This window comes from Callospermophilus lateralis, chromosome 11, assembly GCF_048772815.1.
Source record: "Callospermophilus lateralis isolate mCalLat2 chromosome 11, mCalLat2.hap1, whole genome shotgun sequence".
NCBI lineage: Eukaryota > Metazoa > Chordata > Mammalia > Rodentia > Sciuridae > Callospermophilus > Callospermophilus lateralis.
In genome coordinates this window covers 41,584,689-41,605,368 of record NC_135315.1, presented here as the reverse complement: position 1 = coordinate 41,605,368, position 20,680 = coordinate 41,584,689, and the positions used below count along the sequence as shown (strand labels likewise).

The 20,680-nt window shown below is 34.8% G+C and overlaps 1 protein-coding gene across 4 annotated transcripts in view; it reads right to left on the bottom strand.

Annotated features, from left to right (window-relative positions):
- Nlk (nemo like kinase) overlaps positions 1-20,680 on the bottom strand; it is a 149,590-nt gene that overhangs the window by 23,071 nt on the left and 105,839 nt on the right. For all 4 annotated transcript variants that reach the window (XM_076869352.1, XM_076869353.1, XM_076869351.1 and 1 more), the window contains 2 exons: positions 4,903-5,009; positions 3,080-3,165 (listed from right to left, as the gene is read on the bottom strand). In XM_076869352.1, coding sequence (XP_076725467.1) covers positions 3,080-3,165; positions 4,903-5,009 — 193 coding nt within the window. The remainder of the gene's footprint in view (positions 1-3,079; positions 3,166-4,902; positions 5,010-20,680) is intronic.

The window sequence follows — 20,680 nt, the reverse complement described above, 5'->3', positions numbered from 1 at the left end:
AAGTAAAACAAAACAATAAGACACAGTTAAAATCATATTTCTAGTTTTAATGTAGAAACAAAACTATTTTCAAGACAGGCTTGTAGAGGAAGGTATGATAAAGAGGTATATCTTAAAGACTTCCTGAGTTAAGACTGTTTGCCATTTTTATTTTATATGTACAATATACAGTAAAATTTCTTTAAAGTTATGTGTTTCAAACTGAGTCCTATTGAATCCAATTCTGATGAAGTACTTCAGGAATTCTATAAACACTTTATTCAAATTTCACACCTATCCATTTAGAATACTAAAATTCATACTCAAACATGTGTATGTCAAAATTTAATATACTGTAGAATACTAGTGCTACTAGGTTCATTTCTTCATACCATGAATATTTAAATGTTACGTTTCAGATAGTATATTAGAATCTGGAGACACAGTTAATAAGAAAGACTGCCTGGATATATTGCTCAGTATTAGAGTATATGCTAAGCATGTGCAAGACCCTGGGCTCAATCCCCAGTAATAATATATTTAAAAAAAAAAAAAAAAAGGAAAAAAAATGATAAGCTCACAGACTGGTTAGTTTCTATACAGTACAAATAAATTTTTTCTTTCTATTTAATTGAAAAGTAGCCTGAGGTTGCAAACTACCTGTTAATAAATTACAACAAAGCCACAGTTGCAACTACTACTATCTCCAAATATTGAGATTTTCTTGATATTGGGAAAATATTGATGATGAGGTCAGATAGTAAAGACCATGTAAGCTATGTTATCTCTGATTAACTTTACAAGAAACTGTTAGAAGTGGTAAAATAATGTTTTAAATCTGTTTTCTAAGTTGAGGTACTAGAACTTGAAAAAGGGTTCTGGAATATTTTTAAAAGTTTGAAAACTACTCCTTTAAATAAAACAAAATTTACTCCTAATTTTTGGCAATCTCTCTTTCTGACTTAAATCAACATTGTCTATTCACACTAAATGAATGCATGTGTGCAAGTGGGGATGAGTCAGTATGAAGCCAACATTTAAAAACCTAATAATGAAGAAAATTTTTCCAGACAATACAGAAAAATCATAACAAAAAGACCAAATTTATCACATCTTTCCAAAGGTTAGTGTTCAAATAACATAATATTTTTAGAAAATGTTACTAGGCCATGATTTTTTAGGACATCTTTTAAAACACAGCAAAACAAAAAGAAAGAACTCAAAATTTTTTCTTGCATTTACATTTTAGGAGAAAACCCAACCAAACACCCATTGAACAATGTCTTTTGTCATAAAACAAATCCCTTTAAAAACATCAGCCTGATCCTGAGTTTACTTTTTGTTGTTGTTGTTAGCAAATGCAAGACAATCTGAGCCCAAAGTAAGAAATTTACAGGGATCAAATAACTAAAAAGATACTGAGGATTTCCAGCAAAATTATCCAACTTTGCTTAATAGGAAACAAAATATATTCAAAATATGAAAAGAAGCCATGCATGGTGGTACAACCCTTTAATCCCAGAGACTCAGGAAGCTGAGACAGAAGGGTTCCAAGTTCAAGGACAAGCTGGGCAATATGATAAGACTTTGTTTCACGATAAAATAAAAAGGGATCTGGATGTAGCTCAGTGGTAGAGCAATCTTGCATTCAATCCCCAACACCATGTCCCCACCCGCTGCAAAAGATGGAGACTAATTTAAGGAAAATGTTTTGTTACAATTATCTTCAAATAATATACAAATTAATTTGTATATTTGATGGAACAGAATAGTGTCTATAGCTTTATACTTTACTCTGGCTTTTTAAAAGCAAGCCTAGATCTAGGATGAGTCAAAGGAGCAGAACAAAATTTCAATTTGTTCTAATCTATGTTGTGTATCCATAAATGACATTTTCCTTTAGTTACCATTTATGTAGCCAGAGGTTACAATACCATAATAGATGATTTGGAAAATGGACTTCAAGCAGTTAATAGCATCAGGCATGACAGATTCTATACAAAACCCTCTGTAAAGGTTTCAAACCAAACACCCAAATAAGAAGAAACGAGCTTAAGTTGTCATATGATTGATTGGTATGAACAGGACAAAGAATTCCTAATTATAAAATTTTTAATGTGTGTTTTTCTTTTAATTAGAAAAGGATGAAATGTAACTACTGCCATTTTTGAGGAAAATATGAAAAACTGTTTTTTAACTCCTAAAGTCACAATTCTTCAAGGCCATAGTGAATTTTCATTCATATGCACTACAACCAACTGACTTTTAAAGAGAATTGGCTCACAGTTCAGAGAAATCACTTATATTAAAATAAATAAATAAATTTATTTCTACATTTAAAATTGTTAATGCTTGGATTAACTGTCAACAACCTAAGTAATAACAATAGTTTTGATTACTTTTAAAAGATAGTTCTTTCAAATGTATCATTGAAATGGTAAAAATAATTACTGTAGACTAAAGTACTATATAATACTGTAACAACTCAAGAAATAAATGGAATTTTTATTTGCTTTCACACGGCCCTCTAAAAAGGTTCTTATCTCTAATTTCTATGATGAGGAAAAATATGGTAGACCTTTCATTATTCAGGAGGTCTGCCAATATATATTTGTATTAGAGGTAGGGAAAGGCACATATGTGGATTTTGCTATTTGTGAGTCTCTATAACAAGAGACAATGGGAAGTGGGACCAGAGGGAGAAGTAAAACTGATGCTTTCTGGAGTGCTAAATATAATCAACCCTGTAATCCATTTTTCTTCAGGGGAGTTACTGAGGATTGGCTATGATATATGGAGGATATACACTTGATAGGCGCACATAACTTTTTGTGGTCTAGCATTTTCACTTTCAAACATATTTCTACTTCCTACTTTGCTACATCAGTCAAATAGCATACAGAAATGTTTTATGCAAAAATGTAGACAGTCTTCCTAAAAGGCTCTATTTCATTTTTATTTAATAAAAGCTAGAATAGTCTTCTAATATTTTTTTCTGATATATACTTTCTTTAACAATGGAACAATCTCAAAAGACATCAACTTCTCTATTATTCATTATAATTCTAAATTTAGTGTTTTTAAAACTGAAAAAAGATACCTTAAGAACACAGTTGCTGTTCACAAGAAGATTCCCTGGCTTAATGTCTCGATGTAAAATGCCAGCTGAATGGAGATATTTCAAACCTGAAATAATGAACAGATTTAATTGCAGATGTTTAATTCCTTTTAGTCAATTAATGATGCTGGACAAACCTTAGAAGGTTACAGAGTAGAGGATTTAGAATTGTTTCCTAAGTAACTGCATAATGCATATTATTAAAAGTTTGACTTAGTCCCCTCTCAAAAAATCAATTTTGCCTCAGTAAAATCATGCAAGGTGTGCATATTCCAAGAGATAATGTCTATAATTTAAACTAGTACATAGATTTAAATACAGATAAGCTTCTCAGACTCCCAAGTTAAGACTGACCATACCAATAGCCTTCAATTGAAGTGTGACCAGTGAAGTTCTGGTACTGATAATCTTAACCTATGATTCTGAACCTACTTCAACAAAATAATTTCCATTAAGCAACAGGGAGCCTTTCCCAGGGCAGATTTTTCACTGATATGACAAAACTGAGGAGCTTGTCCACGTGTGTCAGTAGTATTTTCTACTACTGAGAATCAGGAGGATAGGTCATTAAATAATTTCGACATCTTAAAAGACTGGGGCTTTAGCACTGCTAAAAGACACAGCCTCAGGTTGAGTCTTCTTTTTTAAAAATAAAATGTAGCAAATCACACTTTCCCACAAGTATAAAAAGAGACAATAATCTTCTCCATTTCCCCACCACAGAATATCAAATCTAAAGGAGGTGAACTTTCTAGTTTTAATATTGCTTATGCATTTTAATTCTTTTTGGCAGATGCTTTTCAATCTCTTTAAAGAATCACTTAATTCTATGAAAAAATAATTTTTCTGGATAAGAAAGCTATTTTAGCTTTTAATAATTTTTCACTTATAACTGCAAATTTTGAAGGATACAACTAATTTCTTCACTTAAAACTGCAAATTTTGAAGGATACAACTGATGGCAGAAGTGGCATCCATTATGTTGGCCTACATTGTTTCTTAGTTAACTCCGTGTTTTTTTTTTTTTTTTTTAAGTACCAGGGACTGAACCCAAGGGCATTAACTACTGAGCCACATCCCCAGCCCTTTCTTATATTTTGACTCTGAGTCTCACTAAGTTGCTAGGGCCTCGCTAAGTTGCTGAGGCTGGCTTTGAACTCATGATCCTCCTGCCTCAGCTTCCCAAGCCACAAGGATTACAGGCATATGCCACTGTGCCCAGCTAGGTCCATGCTCTTAATGAGCCATTCTGGAGTTATTTAGCTGGTTTTTTCTATTGGTCTCCTCTTTCTGCTTTGGTTTTAAGGTCAATTTATTTCTCTACAGTTGGACTTAGTATACTATCAACCAACACTCTGACAAGTACACCTATTATTGGCTTGCAGAATGCATTTCATCCATAGGAAGTACAGTAATTTTTAAATTTAGTCATCTGATACCACGTACTCCTACTATGTAGAGAATTAAAGGCTGCTTAAATGCATGTGGGACAAACCACTCTGCTTATTTGTCTTCCTAGATTAACCCAACTCAACTGCCCAGTGAAATTCACTACTCTACCATCATGAATATAAGAACTATTTGTCATTACATAACATTACATAACCTTCTCTACCATCAGGAATATAAGAACTATTTGTCATTATATAACATCAAATATGAAAATGATGAAATACAACTTGGTCCAAAAGAAAGAGCAGTTAGGAAAGAAGAAAATCTTGGAAGGCCAGATTAAAGTTCAAATGAACAGCAAAACATTTCATTTATATCATGACATGCCTTTTTCTTCATGAAGAAAATCTTACCTCGCAAAATCTGATAAAGAAAAACTTTGACATGATCTGAGCTGAGTGGTTGAGGAGAGACGATAATTTTATGTAGGTCACTCTGCATCAATTCTGTGACAACATATCTTGAGGTTTTAAGTTAAGGATAGTTCAGAGAATTCAGCCCTTGATCCCCTCAAAGCAGTCATCAGATCTAGGGTAATTGCCTTTCCAAGGCTAGAAAAATTTAAGAAAAAGAGCTTCTAGCACAACAGAGGCGAGAATTCTACCTTTACAAGATAAAACATTGACAAAATTAAAAGAATTATATGTTTAAAAGTTAGTAGAAGTAAGCAACAAAATGATTTACTTATGAAAAGCATCATAAAGAGAATACCAAAGGTAAACATTTGAAATAACAGGTCAGGAAAAGTGGAAAGACCAAACAGTCTCAAGGTCTATTCAGAAATGTAACTGGAGGATCCTTTGAATCCAAACAAAAGGGGGTTTGGTAATCTCACTTTAGTCTACCATGGAAAAAGATCACAACCCATCCATTGAATTATCGATTAAGTTACTTTATAAATTATGGTATCTTCAGAAATATATAAAATGGTTAGTCTGAATCCAAATCTCTCCACACTCTGAAAAAAATAATTCTTTTATTATTTAACTCTTGTATAAGTTTGCAAGACCTTCTTATAAAATTTCAAGCTTCCTATGCTTTGTACTCAGTTGTATCCTCAGGGTTTTGTTTAATCAACACATGGCAGATGATCAAAGAGACTGGGGAACCATGGAAATGTGGAATTCAGAACTCCTGCTAAGCACATGGATGTTATAGATATTAAGGAATCATTTTTTGTTGTATCTAGAATAGATTCATGTCTTGCCCTGCCTGAAGTTTAAAAATCATTAAAAGTTTAGACGAATTTTATGATTTTACTATAACCATCCTTAAGACAATTTCCAATTTAAAATTTTTAGCAAAGATGTGTAGAAAAAGGGACAACTTGGGAGCAGGGAGAAGAATAGCATTTGACACAAAACAGTGAAAATTCTCTTCTCCTTGTCTTTTAGTCTTTAGTATACAAAAGGTCTTTCCTTGTCCCTCACTGCTTGATGTTTCTAAGTCTCCTTTGTTAGTCCTCTTTTCCTCTCCAATTAAATGTTGAAATGCTCCAGGGCTTGGTTCTTGGTCCTCTTCTTTATTCACACTCACCCTTCTTGGGTATTTGAATCCAGTTCCATTCCTCTTAACATACATGCTGAAGTTGCTCACACCACCAACCACAAACTTTGGAGTTATAAGGATATTTATCCCTCTCAAAATTCTGTTGGTTTTACCTTCAAAATTTAGCTACAATTAGGGCACTTCTTAATATGTCTACTGTTATCACTCTGGCCCATGAGTCCTAGATTTCTAAAACATAGTAGAATGACCAAAATAATTTTTCTTTTTTTACTGTTTTATTCATTCCTATACACTGACATTTACTGTATTATACAGAAAATATGGCTGGGTGGGATGGCATTTATCTGTAACCCCAGTGGCTTATTAGGCTGAGGCAGAGGGCTACAAGTTCAAAGCCAACCTCAGCAATTTAGCGAGACTCTGTCTCAAAATAAAAAATAAAAAGGGCTAAAAGGCTGGGGGGTGTGGGGTGTTAGGCGCCTCTGGGTTCAATCCTTGGTATCAAAAAAAAAAAAAAAAAAAAGTTTCAGGCTTCTACATGCTTACCTATTTTAATCTCAGATTTTATCATTTAGGTTCTTTCCAAAAAAGTATATTTTGCCTCATAATGAAAGTGAGACAATGTGATTTGACATGTGGAATTTCCTTATGGGACAGTTCTCAGTGACAAATTAGAATTATTCCATAAAATGATATTATCAGGGTTATATTTAGTTTTTCTTTTTATTCTATGTTTTCTTTTTTTTTAATATTTTATTTTTTAGTTTTCGGCGGACACAACATCTTTGTGTGTATGTGGTGCTGAGGATCGAACCCGGGCCGCACGCATGCCAGGCGAGCACGCTACCACTTGAGCCACATCCCCAGCCCTCTATGTTTTCTTATGAGATTTTTCAAACATACTGAAAATTTGAAGGAATTAAACAGCAACCACCCATATATTCTCAGTATTTTGTAGACTCTTAATATTTTGCCATATTGTTCTGTCATACATCCACCCATTAATTCATTTAAATTTTCTGATGCATGTCACAGAATAATCTTTTAAGATTAAGTCAAAATTGTGTCATTCTTGTGCAAAAGTTTTCTATCTCATTTTCAATAAAAACCAGTCTTTCAAATGGCCAGGTCATAGTGATCTGACCTTCTTCTCTGATAGCCTCTCCTATCACCTTCCTCCTGTGCTAGACACATTCCAACCTTAGGCCTTTGCTGTAGCTGCTCCCTTTGCATGTACTGTACTTCCCAATACCTATTTAGCCTTTACATCTTTCATCTCCTTTGCAGCTTTACTTACATCTTATCTTTCAAATGATACCTATCTTGACCAATCTGATACCGCATCCTGCACTCCCTACCCAATTGCTACCTCCTTGTACAGCTTTCCTTTTTTTTGCCCCTAGTGCTTATCATCCTATATAATTACTTCTTATGTTTATTATTTGTTATACTCAGCCCTGCTCCATGAAGGCAAGAGTTTTTGTCTGTTTTGTTTACAAGTCTATCCCAAACTCTCAGGATGGTGCCTGCACTTAGTAAATCCTTATAAATATTTGTTGAATGAATGAAGTAATATATATTGAGCATCTAACAGGTAACTGGCACGCTACTAATTATTTTAAATATATTATCGCATCTAATTTTCATGGCAGGCCAGGGATGTAACTCAGTGGCAGAGCATTTGCCCCATGTACAAGGCCCAGGTTCAATTCCCAGGACTGAAAAATAAAAAATAAAACCAAACTTCCATTTAATTTTTATGGTAAACCTACAAAGTAGGTAGTGACATCCCCAATTTACAAATGAGGAAAGTTAGGCTAACAGAGAAAGTAACCTGCCTAAGGTTACAGTGTAGTAAAGCTTAGATTTGACTGTATCTAAAATTGCTTCATTGGCTGTCCATAATTTTGAATTTATCTTTTCTTCTTTTTTGAAAAACATTGGAAAAAAGCTATAATAAAATAAACTAAATGTTCACTGTCTTTCCTAAGAAGAATTTCGGCTGATAAATGCAGAAGTAGTAGAATTGGGGTAGGGGGGACCATCATTCTGCAACTTCTGTGAAATCATGGATCTAGCACTATCAATAGCTAGGAAAGCCACTTGAAAGGGATGAGAACAAGCCTGATATCAACTCAACCCACCACTCAATTTTAGCATTACTTAATGTGGGACAAAATATTATGTCCTTATGATAAGTGCACCACTGACTACAAAGTATTCATGCCTAAAAAAGTCTAATTTAAATATAATCTGTCCTCTAGCTCTGATTACCAGCTTATTAGAAATATGGGGAATAAAGAACTAGGGTACCATGAAGAAGCAAACGGCTAAACACACTATATGGATCATTCTTCAGGAAATATTTCTGAACAAGTCAAAGATCCCTCCTCTAAAGTATGTGGTAGGTGGGAGGGGAAATGAAGTCATGCAGGAATGTTTGGGATAAAGGAGACTCAAGAGATATAATAACCAAATTCAAATGTGTGAACTTTGTTTAGATCCCGATTCAAAGAGAGACCTTTAAGGCAATCCGAATAAATATTAAGGAATAGGATAACTCTATTAGATATGATTATGGCATACTGCTTATGTTCTTATCAGTAATGCATATTTAAGTATTTATAGGTACAGTAATGTGATGTTTGGGATGTACTTTAAAAGACTTCAGCCCTCCTTTTCAAAAAAGGAGGCATCAGGGTAGAGACAAAATGAGAATGGCAAAATGATCAACATTATTGAAGCTGGGTATTTCAGAGTTATTACACTATTGTCTCTACTCAAATTTTCATAATAGCTTTAAAAAACTTTATGTAGAAAACTCCAGTTTTCTACATTTGAAATTCAAAGAAACATAAGAATATAAAAACTACCCAGAACACTATTTCTTTGAACTAAACAACTATATTTTGATGAAAATATGTATCTACATATATGTATATTTAAAATAAAATTTGGATTATAATATATATAGCTTTGCTGCCTATTGCCTTAGTTTGAAAAAATATAAATATGTAAATAAAAATTAAGGGAAGGCTGTCATTAAATAAAGCAGGATTTTATAACAGAGTTCTAATGTACAGATGTAATTCATTTGACCAATCCACCACTGTTAAAAACCTAAGTTATTAATGGGGCATGGTGGAGCATGCCTGTAAACCCATCAACTTGGGAAGCTGAGCTAGGAGGATCACAAGTTCAAAGCCAACCTCAGCAACTTAGTGAGATCCTGTCTTAACATAAAAAAGTTAACAAAAAGGGCTGGGGATGTGGCTCAGTGGCAAAGTACCCTTGGGTTCAACCTCTAGTACCAAAGACAACAAAGACACAAAAAAAACAAAAAACATCTAGGTTATTTCTATTTCTTTTTCCAATTTTAAATAACTCTGGGCTAAACATGCTATACACATAGCTTTATGTGAATCTCATTATTTCCTAATGAATGATTCCTGAAGTGGAATTATGGTATCAAAGAATTATATGATAAACTATACACCTTTAAAAATTCAAAATACCATCGTATTACATAATCTTTTATCATTTGAAGTGCTATTTAGCATTCTTTTTAAATGTAATATGTCATGAGTTAAATAATTTCCTATCACAAGATGTTTAGGCTATTACTGTTTGAGTATAATGTAGCAGTTAGAGCTTTACGGTATTGTGTCATGAGTGAACCTTAACTATGTGTAGATCCTCTCTTTTGGTTAATACATTTCTCCAGAAAACAACCCTCTTTCTTTTGGCTTAGGTGGTATAGGCCAGGCTGTTAGGGTTCTGGGTGAGTGGGGCTGGGAGCCAGAGGAACCACAGCCTAACATGCTGTCTCTACATAATAAACCTTTAGTCTCCTGCAGGGTGGGGTAAAGAAAGACTGGGGCATCCTACTACATCCACTACAGGTGTATAAACAAGTCTGTGTTCAGACCCACTTGCATCCCTACTTTCTGATACCTGAGGCCTCCAATTTCTGAGCCTTTTTGATGTTCTGTAAAGCAAGAATCAACCTGTTTCTGGTTCTCACCATTGCCAGATTAAATTTCTGCCCCTTCTGGTTTAAATTTTTAATTCTTTATTGATATTTTAGGAGGACCATAGGGAAGAGTAGTAGTAAAGATATAGGTATGCAAGTTGAAAACCATTTACAGGTTTATTGGTCACATGCTTGTATGAGCACGAGAAAGAAAAAAGAAAAATGAGAGTGAGGGCAAAATGTTTTCTACTGGGATGATAAGATGCTTCCCATATTAACCCTCTTGTATATACTAAACATTTTTTTCCTCCTTGAAGAAATCTTAAACACAGAATAGAGACAGGAAAATACTTCTATTTGCACCATTAAGTCTCAATCAGAAGATCCACTATTTTTTCATTGTATTGGTTCCAGAAATCTTATGGGACAAAAAAGCAAGGGAACATTACACAGAAAACAGAACAAAACAAAACAAAAACAATGGAAAAACTTCACAAATGCCATTACTATACCAAGTGGTGTTCTCATTGTCTGAATGCCTGTGTCTCCCCAGAATCCACAGGTTGAAATCTTAAACTACAAGATGATAGTATTAGGAGGTGGAGCTTTTGGAAGGGATTACATTATGTGGCATTAGTGCCCCTACAAAAGAGGTCCAAGGAGCTTGTTAGTCCCTTCCACTATTTTAGTGAAAAGACTATATGAACCAGAAAATGGGTCTTTAGCAGATAACCAAATCTACTAGTGTCTTAATTTTGGACTTACCAGCTTCCATAATTCTGAGAAACAAATTTTGGTTGTTTGTAAGCTACTCAGTTTATGGTGTTTTCTTACAGCAGCTCAAATGGATTAAGACAGCTGTCAACTTGAGATTTTATTCTTGGGAAAAAAAAAGTCCTAAGGAAAGAGTAAGAAGCATTTATCTATATGAAATGTCAGCCATATCTGCTCAGTTTATTGAAAATATTCTGCTTCTGCCAGCACTGAAAAGTTCTTCCATGGATGTGAAGAGCAGGTTATATTCTATTCTGCCTCACATATCTACAAAACTGGCAGCCAAGTTGCAATGCCAGAATCTTTGGTGTTAATAGTGACAGCTGGTATGCATGCAAGCACCAGAGAGAAAACATCCTAATTTTCAAGTCATCAGGTTGAATTCATAGTGCTGGCACTTGGAAAATCTTGCTTTGACTTACAAAAGGAGCAAATTGAAACAAAACCCAAATACAGACAACAGTGACTACATTTTCAAAGAAAGGAGTAAAAGGAAAACTTTGACTGGAATAGGTACTGTTCTAACCAGATATTGGATAATAAATTACTTATTTTAGAAAAACAATCCCAGCATTTCACTTAGCACGATAAAACATATCAGGATAGGATGTTGTTCATCCTATAGATCTTATGAATTTGAACTGACAAATTGGACTATTTTGTGACCAATAACATTTTCTTATGGTTCAACCTAATACAAAGCAAAAGTATTATCAGATATCAAAAAATTGAAAAGTAGCTGGGCGCAGTGGTGTACACCTGTAATCCCAGCTGCTCTAGATGCTGAGATAGGGGGATTGTGAGTTCAAAGCCAGCCTCAGCAACTGCAAGGCGCTAAGCAACTCAGTGAGACCTTGTCTTTAAATAAAATGTAAAAATAAGGCTGGGATGTGGCTCAGTGGTTGAGTGACCCTGAGTTCAATCTCCAGTACCCACCCTGCCCCCTGCGCTCCCCCCCCAAAAAAGAAAAGAAAAATTGAAAAGGAAAGCCTTTGAAATCAATAAGGAGCATGATTTCAAATAGGCCAATTCCTCCAGATTAGGACCATATACACATGTGCATGATTTCTCACAAAATACAAACCAGCTGGTGTTTCCTCTGCTAAACACAAATTCCTACATCATCATGTCATTATCTTCAGGAACCATGAACTTGAAAAACATTTTATTCAACCTTCTATTAAAATATTTAAGAAAAAAGAGTGTTTTTTTTTTTTAAGTGCTACTTTCCTATCTCTGCTTCTTGAAAAAGAATAAAAAAGAATAGGACTAGGTCAATAAAATCCTATTAAGCCAGAAAAGCAAAAACACAGAGCTCTTGTCTATCTTTACCATTTTCTGTTTATCTTTGTTCAGAAATGCTTTCCTCTCCTCAACTCAAAAGACTGAGCAATCTTCATACAGTTTTTTTTTTTAATTGATTAAAATAGTCACTTCACAGAGGGTAAGTTTTGTCCTGCATCAGTTTAGTAAAGTAAAATTTTCAGGGAAATAGACTATTCACTCCACGAGTAGAGCAGTTTTTTCTTCACAGAAAACAACCCAACTAGGCCAAAATATTCTTCTTCGGAAAACATAATTTCTGAATTTGAAAATTTAGCACTATATCTGCAAAAATTTAGAGGCATCACATACCATTTTATGATAAGGCTTTTGCTTTGCTGAAGCAGAAATCCTCTGAAGTCTCAATCCCCAGCATAATGTCTCCCAGATGTCTCAACTAGTTGCCATGCCAACTATTGCAGCTTAAATTAAATGAGGGCCTGAAAAGGCACCTGCATCACTTCAGGTCTGTTGCGCATTAAATAAAGCTCTCTTGACAGGGACTCAGAGGTGCCATTAACTTGAACAGCATCTATCTGATTATTGTTTCTGAGTAATTTAATGAGGGTCTCTATACAAGAGTAAAAATAGGGTGCTCTTTTCCTCTCCTTGTCCTTCTAAATGGGATAGCCTCTCCAACAGCTGGTGTACCTACTGGGTCAATGACTTTGTTATGGTCTTTTAAGTTACCACTGGGTGAAGAAAAACCATAGAACCAAAGTTAGGGCTTTAAGGAGAATATTAGCAGATTAGCCATTTCCCCTATTAAAACTCATCATTAAAAATATGATCATTAAAAGCGAGGTATGCCAACCTCAAAGTGATTTGAGCAGCTCTGTTATAAAATAAATTGCGGCTGATTGCAGCAATTAGTTAAGTAGCTCCATGAAATATGAATTTCAAAATGTACTGATTTGCTTCAGAAAAATGAATGATGCAAATGAACAATTACAAATATACTGGGGAGGAGACATGGCAGCTCAGGTGATCAAGAGAAACAGTGTCTTTGTGTTGCTTTAAAGAGTTAATTTTTTAAACAATGTTAACATTTCAAGGCTTCTTCACTGCTTTCTCAAATATTAGTTACTGGAGAACATCACTTAATAGAAGTACAAATTTGTGCTAGAGAGGTTATGCAATTTACCCAAGGTCACATTCCCAGGCAGTTAAAGCCTAGCTCCTCGTCTGTGCTTTCTCAATCCTGCAAGCTGCTTCCCATTGGAACTTGCCTTTATTAGTCTACTATTCCCATCTCTTAACCAAATATCACGGTGTGCTTTGAAATACAGAATAGCTGAATCCCATACTTTTAATTATGGGCTATGAGGAAAGAAAAAACTATGTTAACCTTTTTTTTTTTTGGAAGCTACTATATGACTCTTTAAAAAGTCATCTCATTTAATCCTCATTTACCCTAATTTGTAACTATACCTATTTACAAATTGAACACACTGAGGCTGAAAGAGGTTAAGATGTTTGGCACAGCACGTGGATTCAAACCTAGGTTGGAATGATTCAGAAGTCTAATCCTTTATTTTTCCAGTAAAGGAAAATGGCCCAATAATTAATGATACCCCTTTTGCCAATGACATAGAAGAAATACAAAGGCTAAAATAATTATAAGCAAGTTTTTCTAGTTCTCTCTTTGCCTCAGTCTCTTTTCACTTCCAGAGTATTCACTTCCTTCAAGTCTTATTCCTTTTACTCTTCTTTTGATTTGACAATTTAAGAAACATTTTCCCTACATCTATGAATTATTTATGGTTAAGCAGCTTCATATTTCCTATTATTGTTTTTAAATAGATGAGAGAAACTTTAAAAATCTGTGTGTATGTGAAAGGGACAAAGAATTTCAGGCTTTTTTTTTTTTTTTTTAATGGGTAATTGATCCCAGGGACACTACCACTGAGCTACATCCCCAGCCCTTTATTTACCTAGGGACAGGATCTCCCTAAATTGCTGGCCTCAAACCTGTGATCTTCCTGCCTTGGCCTCCCAAGTTGCTTTGATTATATATATGTACACCACTCCTGGCAAGGCTAATTTTTTGTGTGTGTGGGTAATGTAGAAGGGCTGGGATAATGGTCCTTGATAGAAAAATAGGATTTCCCCCCCTCCCCCCCGCTTAGAGACTGGAAATATAGGATAGGCCTTGGATGAGAGGTAAAAATTGAAAATATGTTTGGGAGTCATTAGATATAGCAAGAAAGAAATAACCTCTATTTTCTATCAAATGAAATTTGTTTCAGGTAAAGCATTAATTTTGCTTTGGGTTATAATCTTATTTTTCTTTGTAAATGACTTGTTTCTTATATTAACTTTTTTCATTTTTCCTTATTTAATTTAAAAATCTGGATATTAATATTATATAAGCACATTACATTAATAGACTGTAAGTTCAACCATAATGACATGACATTGTTTAAAATAATGCATGAGTGTCAAAAGCTGAGTTGTTAGTGGACAGTGCCCAAATATAAATAGGATTGTATTGCCAGACTCCCAAGAAGATGGCATAGGAAGAAAATGTCTTCATGGAGGACAGAATTAGGGGAAGGAAAAAGCAAGAAATAAGGGGGCTTTTAAGGATCAAAGAAACGAGGTGGGAACATACTGATACAAGAAAGGCAGGAAAAAAAAAAGTGTGTTTATAATTAAAGCCAGGTTTGTATAATTTTTTTCCTGTTGCAAAAAACATTATGGGTAAGAAGACTAGGAAACTAATCTAAAGCCTGACAGCCAACTACACCTCAATGTTAAGCCTCCAGTGACCTCTTCCTCCAATTAAAACAAATCTAAACTATGATCAATATTTGTTTAACCTACCTCTATGGTGTTGCATCTATTTTAGGAAATAATTTAGAATGCAGGATAATCAGCCTCATACCAGAAATCCTGACCACCTCTGCTGTCAAAGACAATTCTGCAGAAAAAGCTACACAATCACCACAGAAACAAAATGCTTGACATCAAATTCTGACCTTCAATTATAAGTAAGATGATTGAATACTTTCTGTTTTTAGGAAGTCATGATTACTCAAGCAGTCTCAGAGGCTTCAGGACTGATGCCAACAGCATCTTTGTTTAACCATCATCATTAGCATCAATAAATACTGACTGGGTACCAAGTGGGTGCAGAGAGTAGGCTAACTCAATGACAAGACAGAGAAAAAAAGATAGATGAATGCAAGGCAACAGTCAAGGAGTTAGAAAAAGACTGTCATTGATCTGTAAAAAATCAAGTAGAGAGAACAAAGGAAGCAAAACTATTTTAATATACACGGACACAGAAGCTTGACTGGAAAAGAAAAAGGGCTGATATTTATTCAGTTTTGTATGTGTTAGCCATCAGCTTTACGTTTATTTTGCCTCATCTATTCCTAGTTATTCTAAGAAGTAAGTCCTAGTATAATCTCCATTATACAGAGGAGCAGAGGTTTAGAAAGGTGAAGGAACTAATTGTAGGTATCTTAGTATGCAAAAGAGGTGGCACTAAATCCCATTCTTTGTTCTTAATCTGCACCTTCAAAAGAAAGTAAACCTCAAAACTCTAAAACTACAGAAAAAGGTACAACAAATAATTCTACTTCAAACGAGAGAAGGCCTGGAAACTATTTTTTTTTTTTTTTTTTTTTTAATGAGGAGTTAAATGGATTTAGCAGTGGGAGGCAGTGCGGTGTAGGCTTTGGAATCAAAATAAACAGGATTACAATCATGACTCTATCATTTATTTGCTTGATGATATTAGGCTAGTTAACTTCTGAGTGTGTTTCTGCAGCTATAAAATAGGCATAATGAGCTGGGCACTGTGGCTCATGCCTGTAATCTCAGCAGCTTAGGAGGCTGAGGCAGGAGGATCGTGAGTTCAAAGCTAGCCTCAGCAACCAAGAGGCGCTAAGCAACTCAGTGAGACCCTGTCTCTAAGTAAAATACAAAATAGGGCTGGGGATGTGGTTCAGTGGTTGAGTGCCCCTGAGTTCAATCCCTGGTACATGAAAAGAAAAAAAGTAATAAAACAAAAATAAAAATAAAAGAATAGGCACATGCTATTTACTACACAGGGTTACTGTAAGCCAGGCTTTAGATGTATGAATTTGGAATTACACAAAACTGCCTGGCACAAGGGGAACAGAGATTAGGTGGTAATTATCATCATTACTGTTAGAGGAAGGAGGAGGGGTATTGAGTTCATTAAACATCAGTATGTCAGTTGCTATGCCCAAAGTCCCACATACAACAAACTCAGTTATTCCCTGAAATATCTCTATGAGGAAGAATATTATCTCTATTATCACTGAAAAAACTGTAGGAGTAGCAAATGTTTTCAAGGTCTAAACGCTAGTAAGGTGGAACAAATCAGGATCTGAACTCAGGGCTGCCTGAAATAAAAGTTCATGACCTTTGCTGAAATACCTGACTTTGCTCTTATTTTCCCAACATTCTTCCCCTGGACAGGGGTGGAGGGGTGGGGTGAGAGAAGAACATAAGTGATAAAAAAAAAAAAAACAACAACCCGACAACCACTCAAAAAAACTCCTTTAAGCCAATGATGGAATTTCAAAAGGAAAGATCAGGCACTCTCAAAATGATATCACCACTGAAGGAAGAGGAAAATTCTATTTATTTATTAATACAGTCTTATTTGTTTTTTTGGCACTGAAAAACACTGTCCACGACAGTCACATCCTTTCAGAGTTTACTCAAATGTGAACAAAAGCCCTTTCTTGGACCAAAAATGGTTTTCTACAGGAGATGTAATTTTGAAGGTGGACTGGAAACTCAAGGGAACAATTAAAAGTACTCCTCTCTGTGAGACCTTTGCGAAGCTCTACACAAGGGACTCCCAGTTTTGGTAAAGAGCCTCTAGTAACTGAAGGGTTTCTCAGCAGCGATCAGATTAGTATCCTGTAACTGATTAACATCTACATATCCAAACATATATACTAAGAACACACATAAAGAACCCCAAATGTGCAAATCATATATCTTTTGGAAATATGCCACTTGCCACTTCATCCTGATCCTATCTATTTTCTACCATCTGGTTCTCGTGTCACCTCTAAGTGATTTATCAATAAGAGGAAAAGACTGCCAATTAAACAGATTATTATTAAACCTATTGCCAATTGTGTCATTCAGTTTTCTTAATTAATATTTAACAATGACATGTGCAGATCATGCAGAGAATAAAATAATGTAATAAGTAGCATATGAATAAATTGGATTCTGGCTAAAATAACAATTTGCACCAGTGTGTTATAGGTCTATTAAGTTTCCCGAGGTACTGCTCACAAATTGAGTTGATAGCAGGAGACTCAGCTGGTTTGTCAAGTGGCTAAAAGCCCCACTGATACCCTATATCCTCCAATTAAGGAAAGTTTGATATATTTAGTGGCTTCTGAAACCTCTAGGTCTCCACGAAACACACGCCTCCTGGTGTCTAGCAACTTTAAAAAATCGAAATAAAGTCAGAAGAGTGGGATATGACATAAAAGATCAAATAAATACAGTCCCGTGAGTTTCCTTAAACCCTCACACCTGAATTATGTATGTCAAGTGGCTAATAATCAGAAGGTTACCCAGAAGGTTAAGCAGGTTCAGGAGGATGATAATGGGGTTCTGAGGCTTTTCAGAAGTTCAAATTAGGTGTGGCTTTGTAGTTATTCAATATAATCCTCTAATAGTTGAGAGTCTTGACAGCATTTCATTCCCACCAGCTGGGAAGTTTTAAAGATATATTTATTTTTTAATAGGTGAAAAGATTAGAGTCAAGCTTTAGAATTTTTTTTTTTTTTTTGGCTTCACCTGGAACACAGGTGTTTCAAAGAGCTGCTGTGAATAAGTCGCTCCAACTATAGCGATTCTTCCAAAGGAGATGGGGGAAAAAAAATCCAACTGCATTAGAACTTTAAACAGTTTAAGGAAAAAAAAAACAAAAAAAAAAACAAAACAAAAACAAAACAAAAAAACAACCATAGGATGGGTAATACACTAAGCTTAGCAATCTTTATGCAGTCAGAAAGGGCTTTCAAAAGAACTGAAAAAAGGAGAGATGACGACTCCTACAAGGTATAGAGAAGAGGAGTGATTCTTGGAATCTCAGACTGAATGAGGATTTTATACCATAATTTTCCAATTAATAAGAAAGATTTGGTAAAGGCAATGTAAAAAACAATAAGAAGGTATAATGTGGATGCAGTCTGGATAGAAGGTTTAGGGGTGATAGAGAGTTTATGTTAAATTTATGTTCTGGGATGAAGGTTCATAAAAATTCCTATTTTCTTTAAGCTTCCCCAAGGTTTTTACCTTCTCTATAAGATGCTTCCCTTACTATTATAGCATTTACTAAGTACTAAGTACTACTATATCTATTTACCTATCTTATTTTAATCCTCAAAAATAATTCTGAGGGAGATATCACTGTTATTCTAACTTTACTTATGAGGAAATTGGGGCAGAGAGAGGTTAAGAAACGTGTCTGAGATCACAAAAGTAGTAAGAGGCAAAGCTAGGATTCAAATCTAGGCAGTCTAGTTCAAGATTCCATGGTCTTTGTCATTTAAATTGATTTTCTATTACCTCAAGCTAGCAGAATGCAGGCTGGATAGGCCCAGAATCAATCATAAGGATTTTGAAATAAACACAGGATGAAGGTCTTATTCCTATTGCATAATGTCACACAACTCAAGATTTCTGTCATCAGGCAGCAAAACTAAGGAATGATGAGAATGTGGCAGACAGGAAGAAAAGTGCTAATTTTAGAGACTGCTATTAATTATGCTCCAATACCAAAAACACCTATTGGAGAAGGTAGTAAGGCTTTGTAGGGAGAAGTAAAGGAGACATGTGATTGGTCAGTTTCTTAATTAAGAATACTCTGGGACTATGAGAAGAACGTCAGTTTTCCACATTCTCATGTTCAGGCCTGCCAACCTAGCCTATAACTTAAAATTTTCCCACCTCCCAGATAAAAGATAAAGAATAAAACTGATTTGTTACATCACTTTTATTAGAGAATAAATAAAAAATGGGGGAGTGCCAGATGTGGTGGCACCCACCCATAATCCCAGCTTCTTGGGAGGCCAAGGCAGGAGGATTCATCACAAGTTCAAGGCCAGCTTCAGCAACCTAGAGAGACCCTGTCTCAAAATAAAAATATTTCTTTAAAATGGGGATGGGGATGTAACTCAGTGGTAGGACATTCCTGGGTTCAATCTCTAGTAAGCCCCCACCCAAACAGATAGAACTGGGGGAAGCTATAAACTATTAAAAAAATAAATGTTTACTATTGATTGATAAGGTACTACACAAGTATGTAATAATGAAGCACTGCTAAGTAAATACTTTAATAACAGAGAGCTAACCATTTTGGACAGCTCAAGTAGTATACATGTATGATACTATACCAAAAAAAAACAAAACAAAAAACAAAAAACAAAAAACAAAACTATCAGGTTTAAATACTCTTACCATCTAGTTAACTGAAGAACTCATTTAATGTTCTATGTGTAATGAACCACTGACGTTGTATGAAAAACTATTAATGCTGCATTAAAAGCTTTCAGGTAACAAAATAAGGGCATTTAACTGATTTAGCTGGGTTGGGAAAATAAAATGGAGAACCTGATATATCAAATTATTTCCTACAGAATGAATATGAATGGAAAGCTTTCAGAACTCAATTTTAATCCCTAAACACTCTTTACTGAATAATGGAAACTGATTATTCTTTTTCTATTTCATATTGGACAGAAACCAACACTGAGCCAGATTATAAAATATAATTCTTACAATATTAAATATTTATCAAGTAGGTCCCCACATTAGTCAACAGTCCGACAATCATTTTTTTCATTTTCTTTTTAAAATGATCTTCATTTTAATGTGCTATATATTGGAACAAGTATGTGAGTTGTGTGACTTTTCCAAAGAACACAGTAAATTCTTAGTTATCTGCATACTATGGTTTATTAAAGCCATAAGCCAGAGTTAAAACATGCTTAAACCCACTTTAAACATGAATTTGGAAATCCTACCACTACTGGTTGAAAGAAGAAAATTCCACAACTGTAAATATGTGAGATTTAATAAAATCTCTTTCCTCACATTTTTTCCTTCCAAATCAGGACTTACAGGGAAGGAAATTTCAACCTAGAGCTCAGATATCAAATTGGCTAGTCTGAAATAAAGGTAAAGGCATTAAATAGTATGCATAAGGAGAACCTGGTTTGTGGATATTGTTGATTTCAAACCATGCTTTGCACATGAAAGAAAAACAACAATGTGTCAGAGAGAACTGTATTCTCTTGTAACAAATGGTCAGCCCTAAATCTCATCATCATCTTTCCAACAAAAAACATAGGTGCCTTTACAACTAGAAAAAATTTGGTGTGTGCTTCAATTAGAATCACTGACCTTTTCTGAAGCATGCCTGTGCCTCTCTATATAAATCAATGGAATAAAAGGTCATTTTGTTAAAATGTTTGAATACGATAATTTCTTTCACAGAAAAAGGCAAAGCCCCCCCCCCCCCGCCGCTTTTTTAAAAGCAA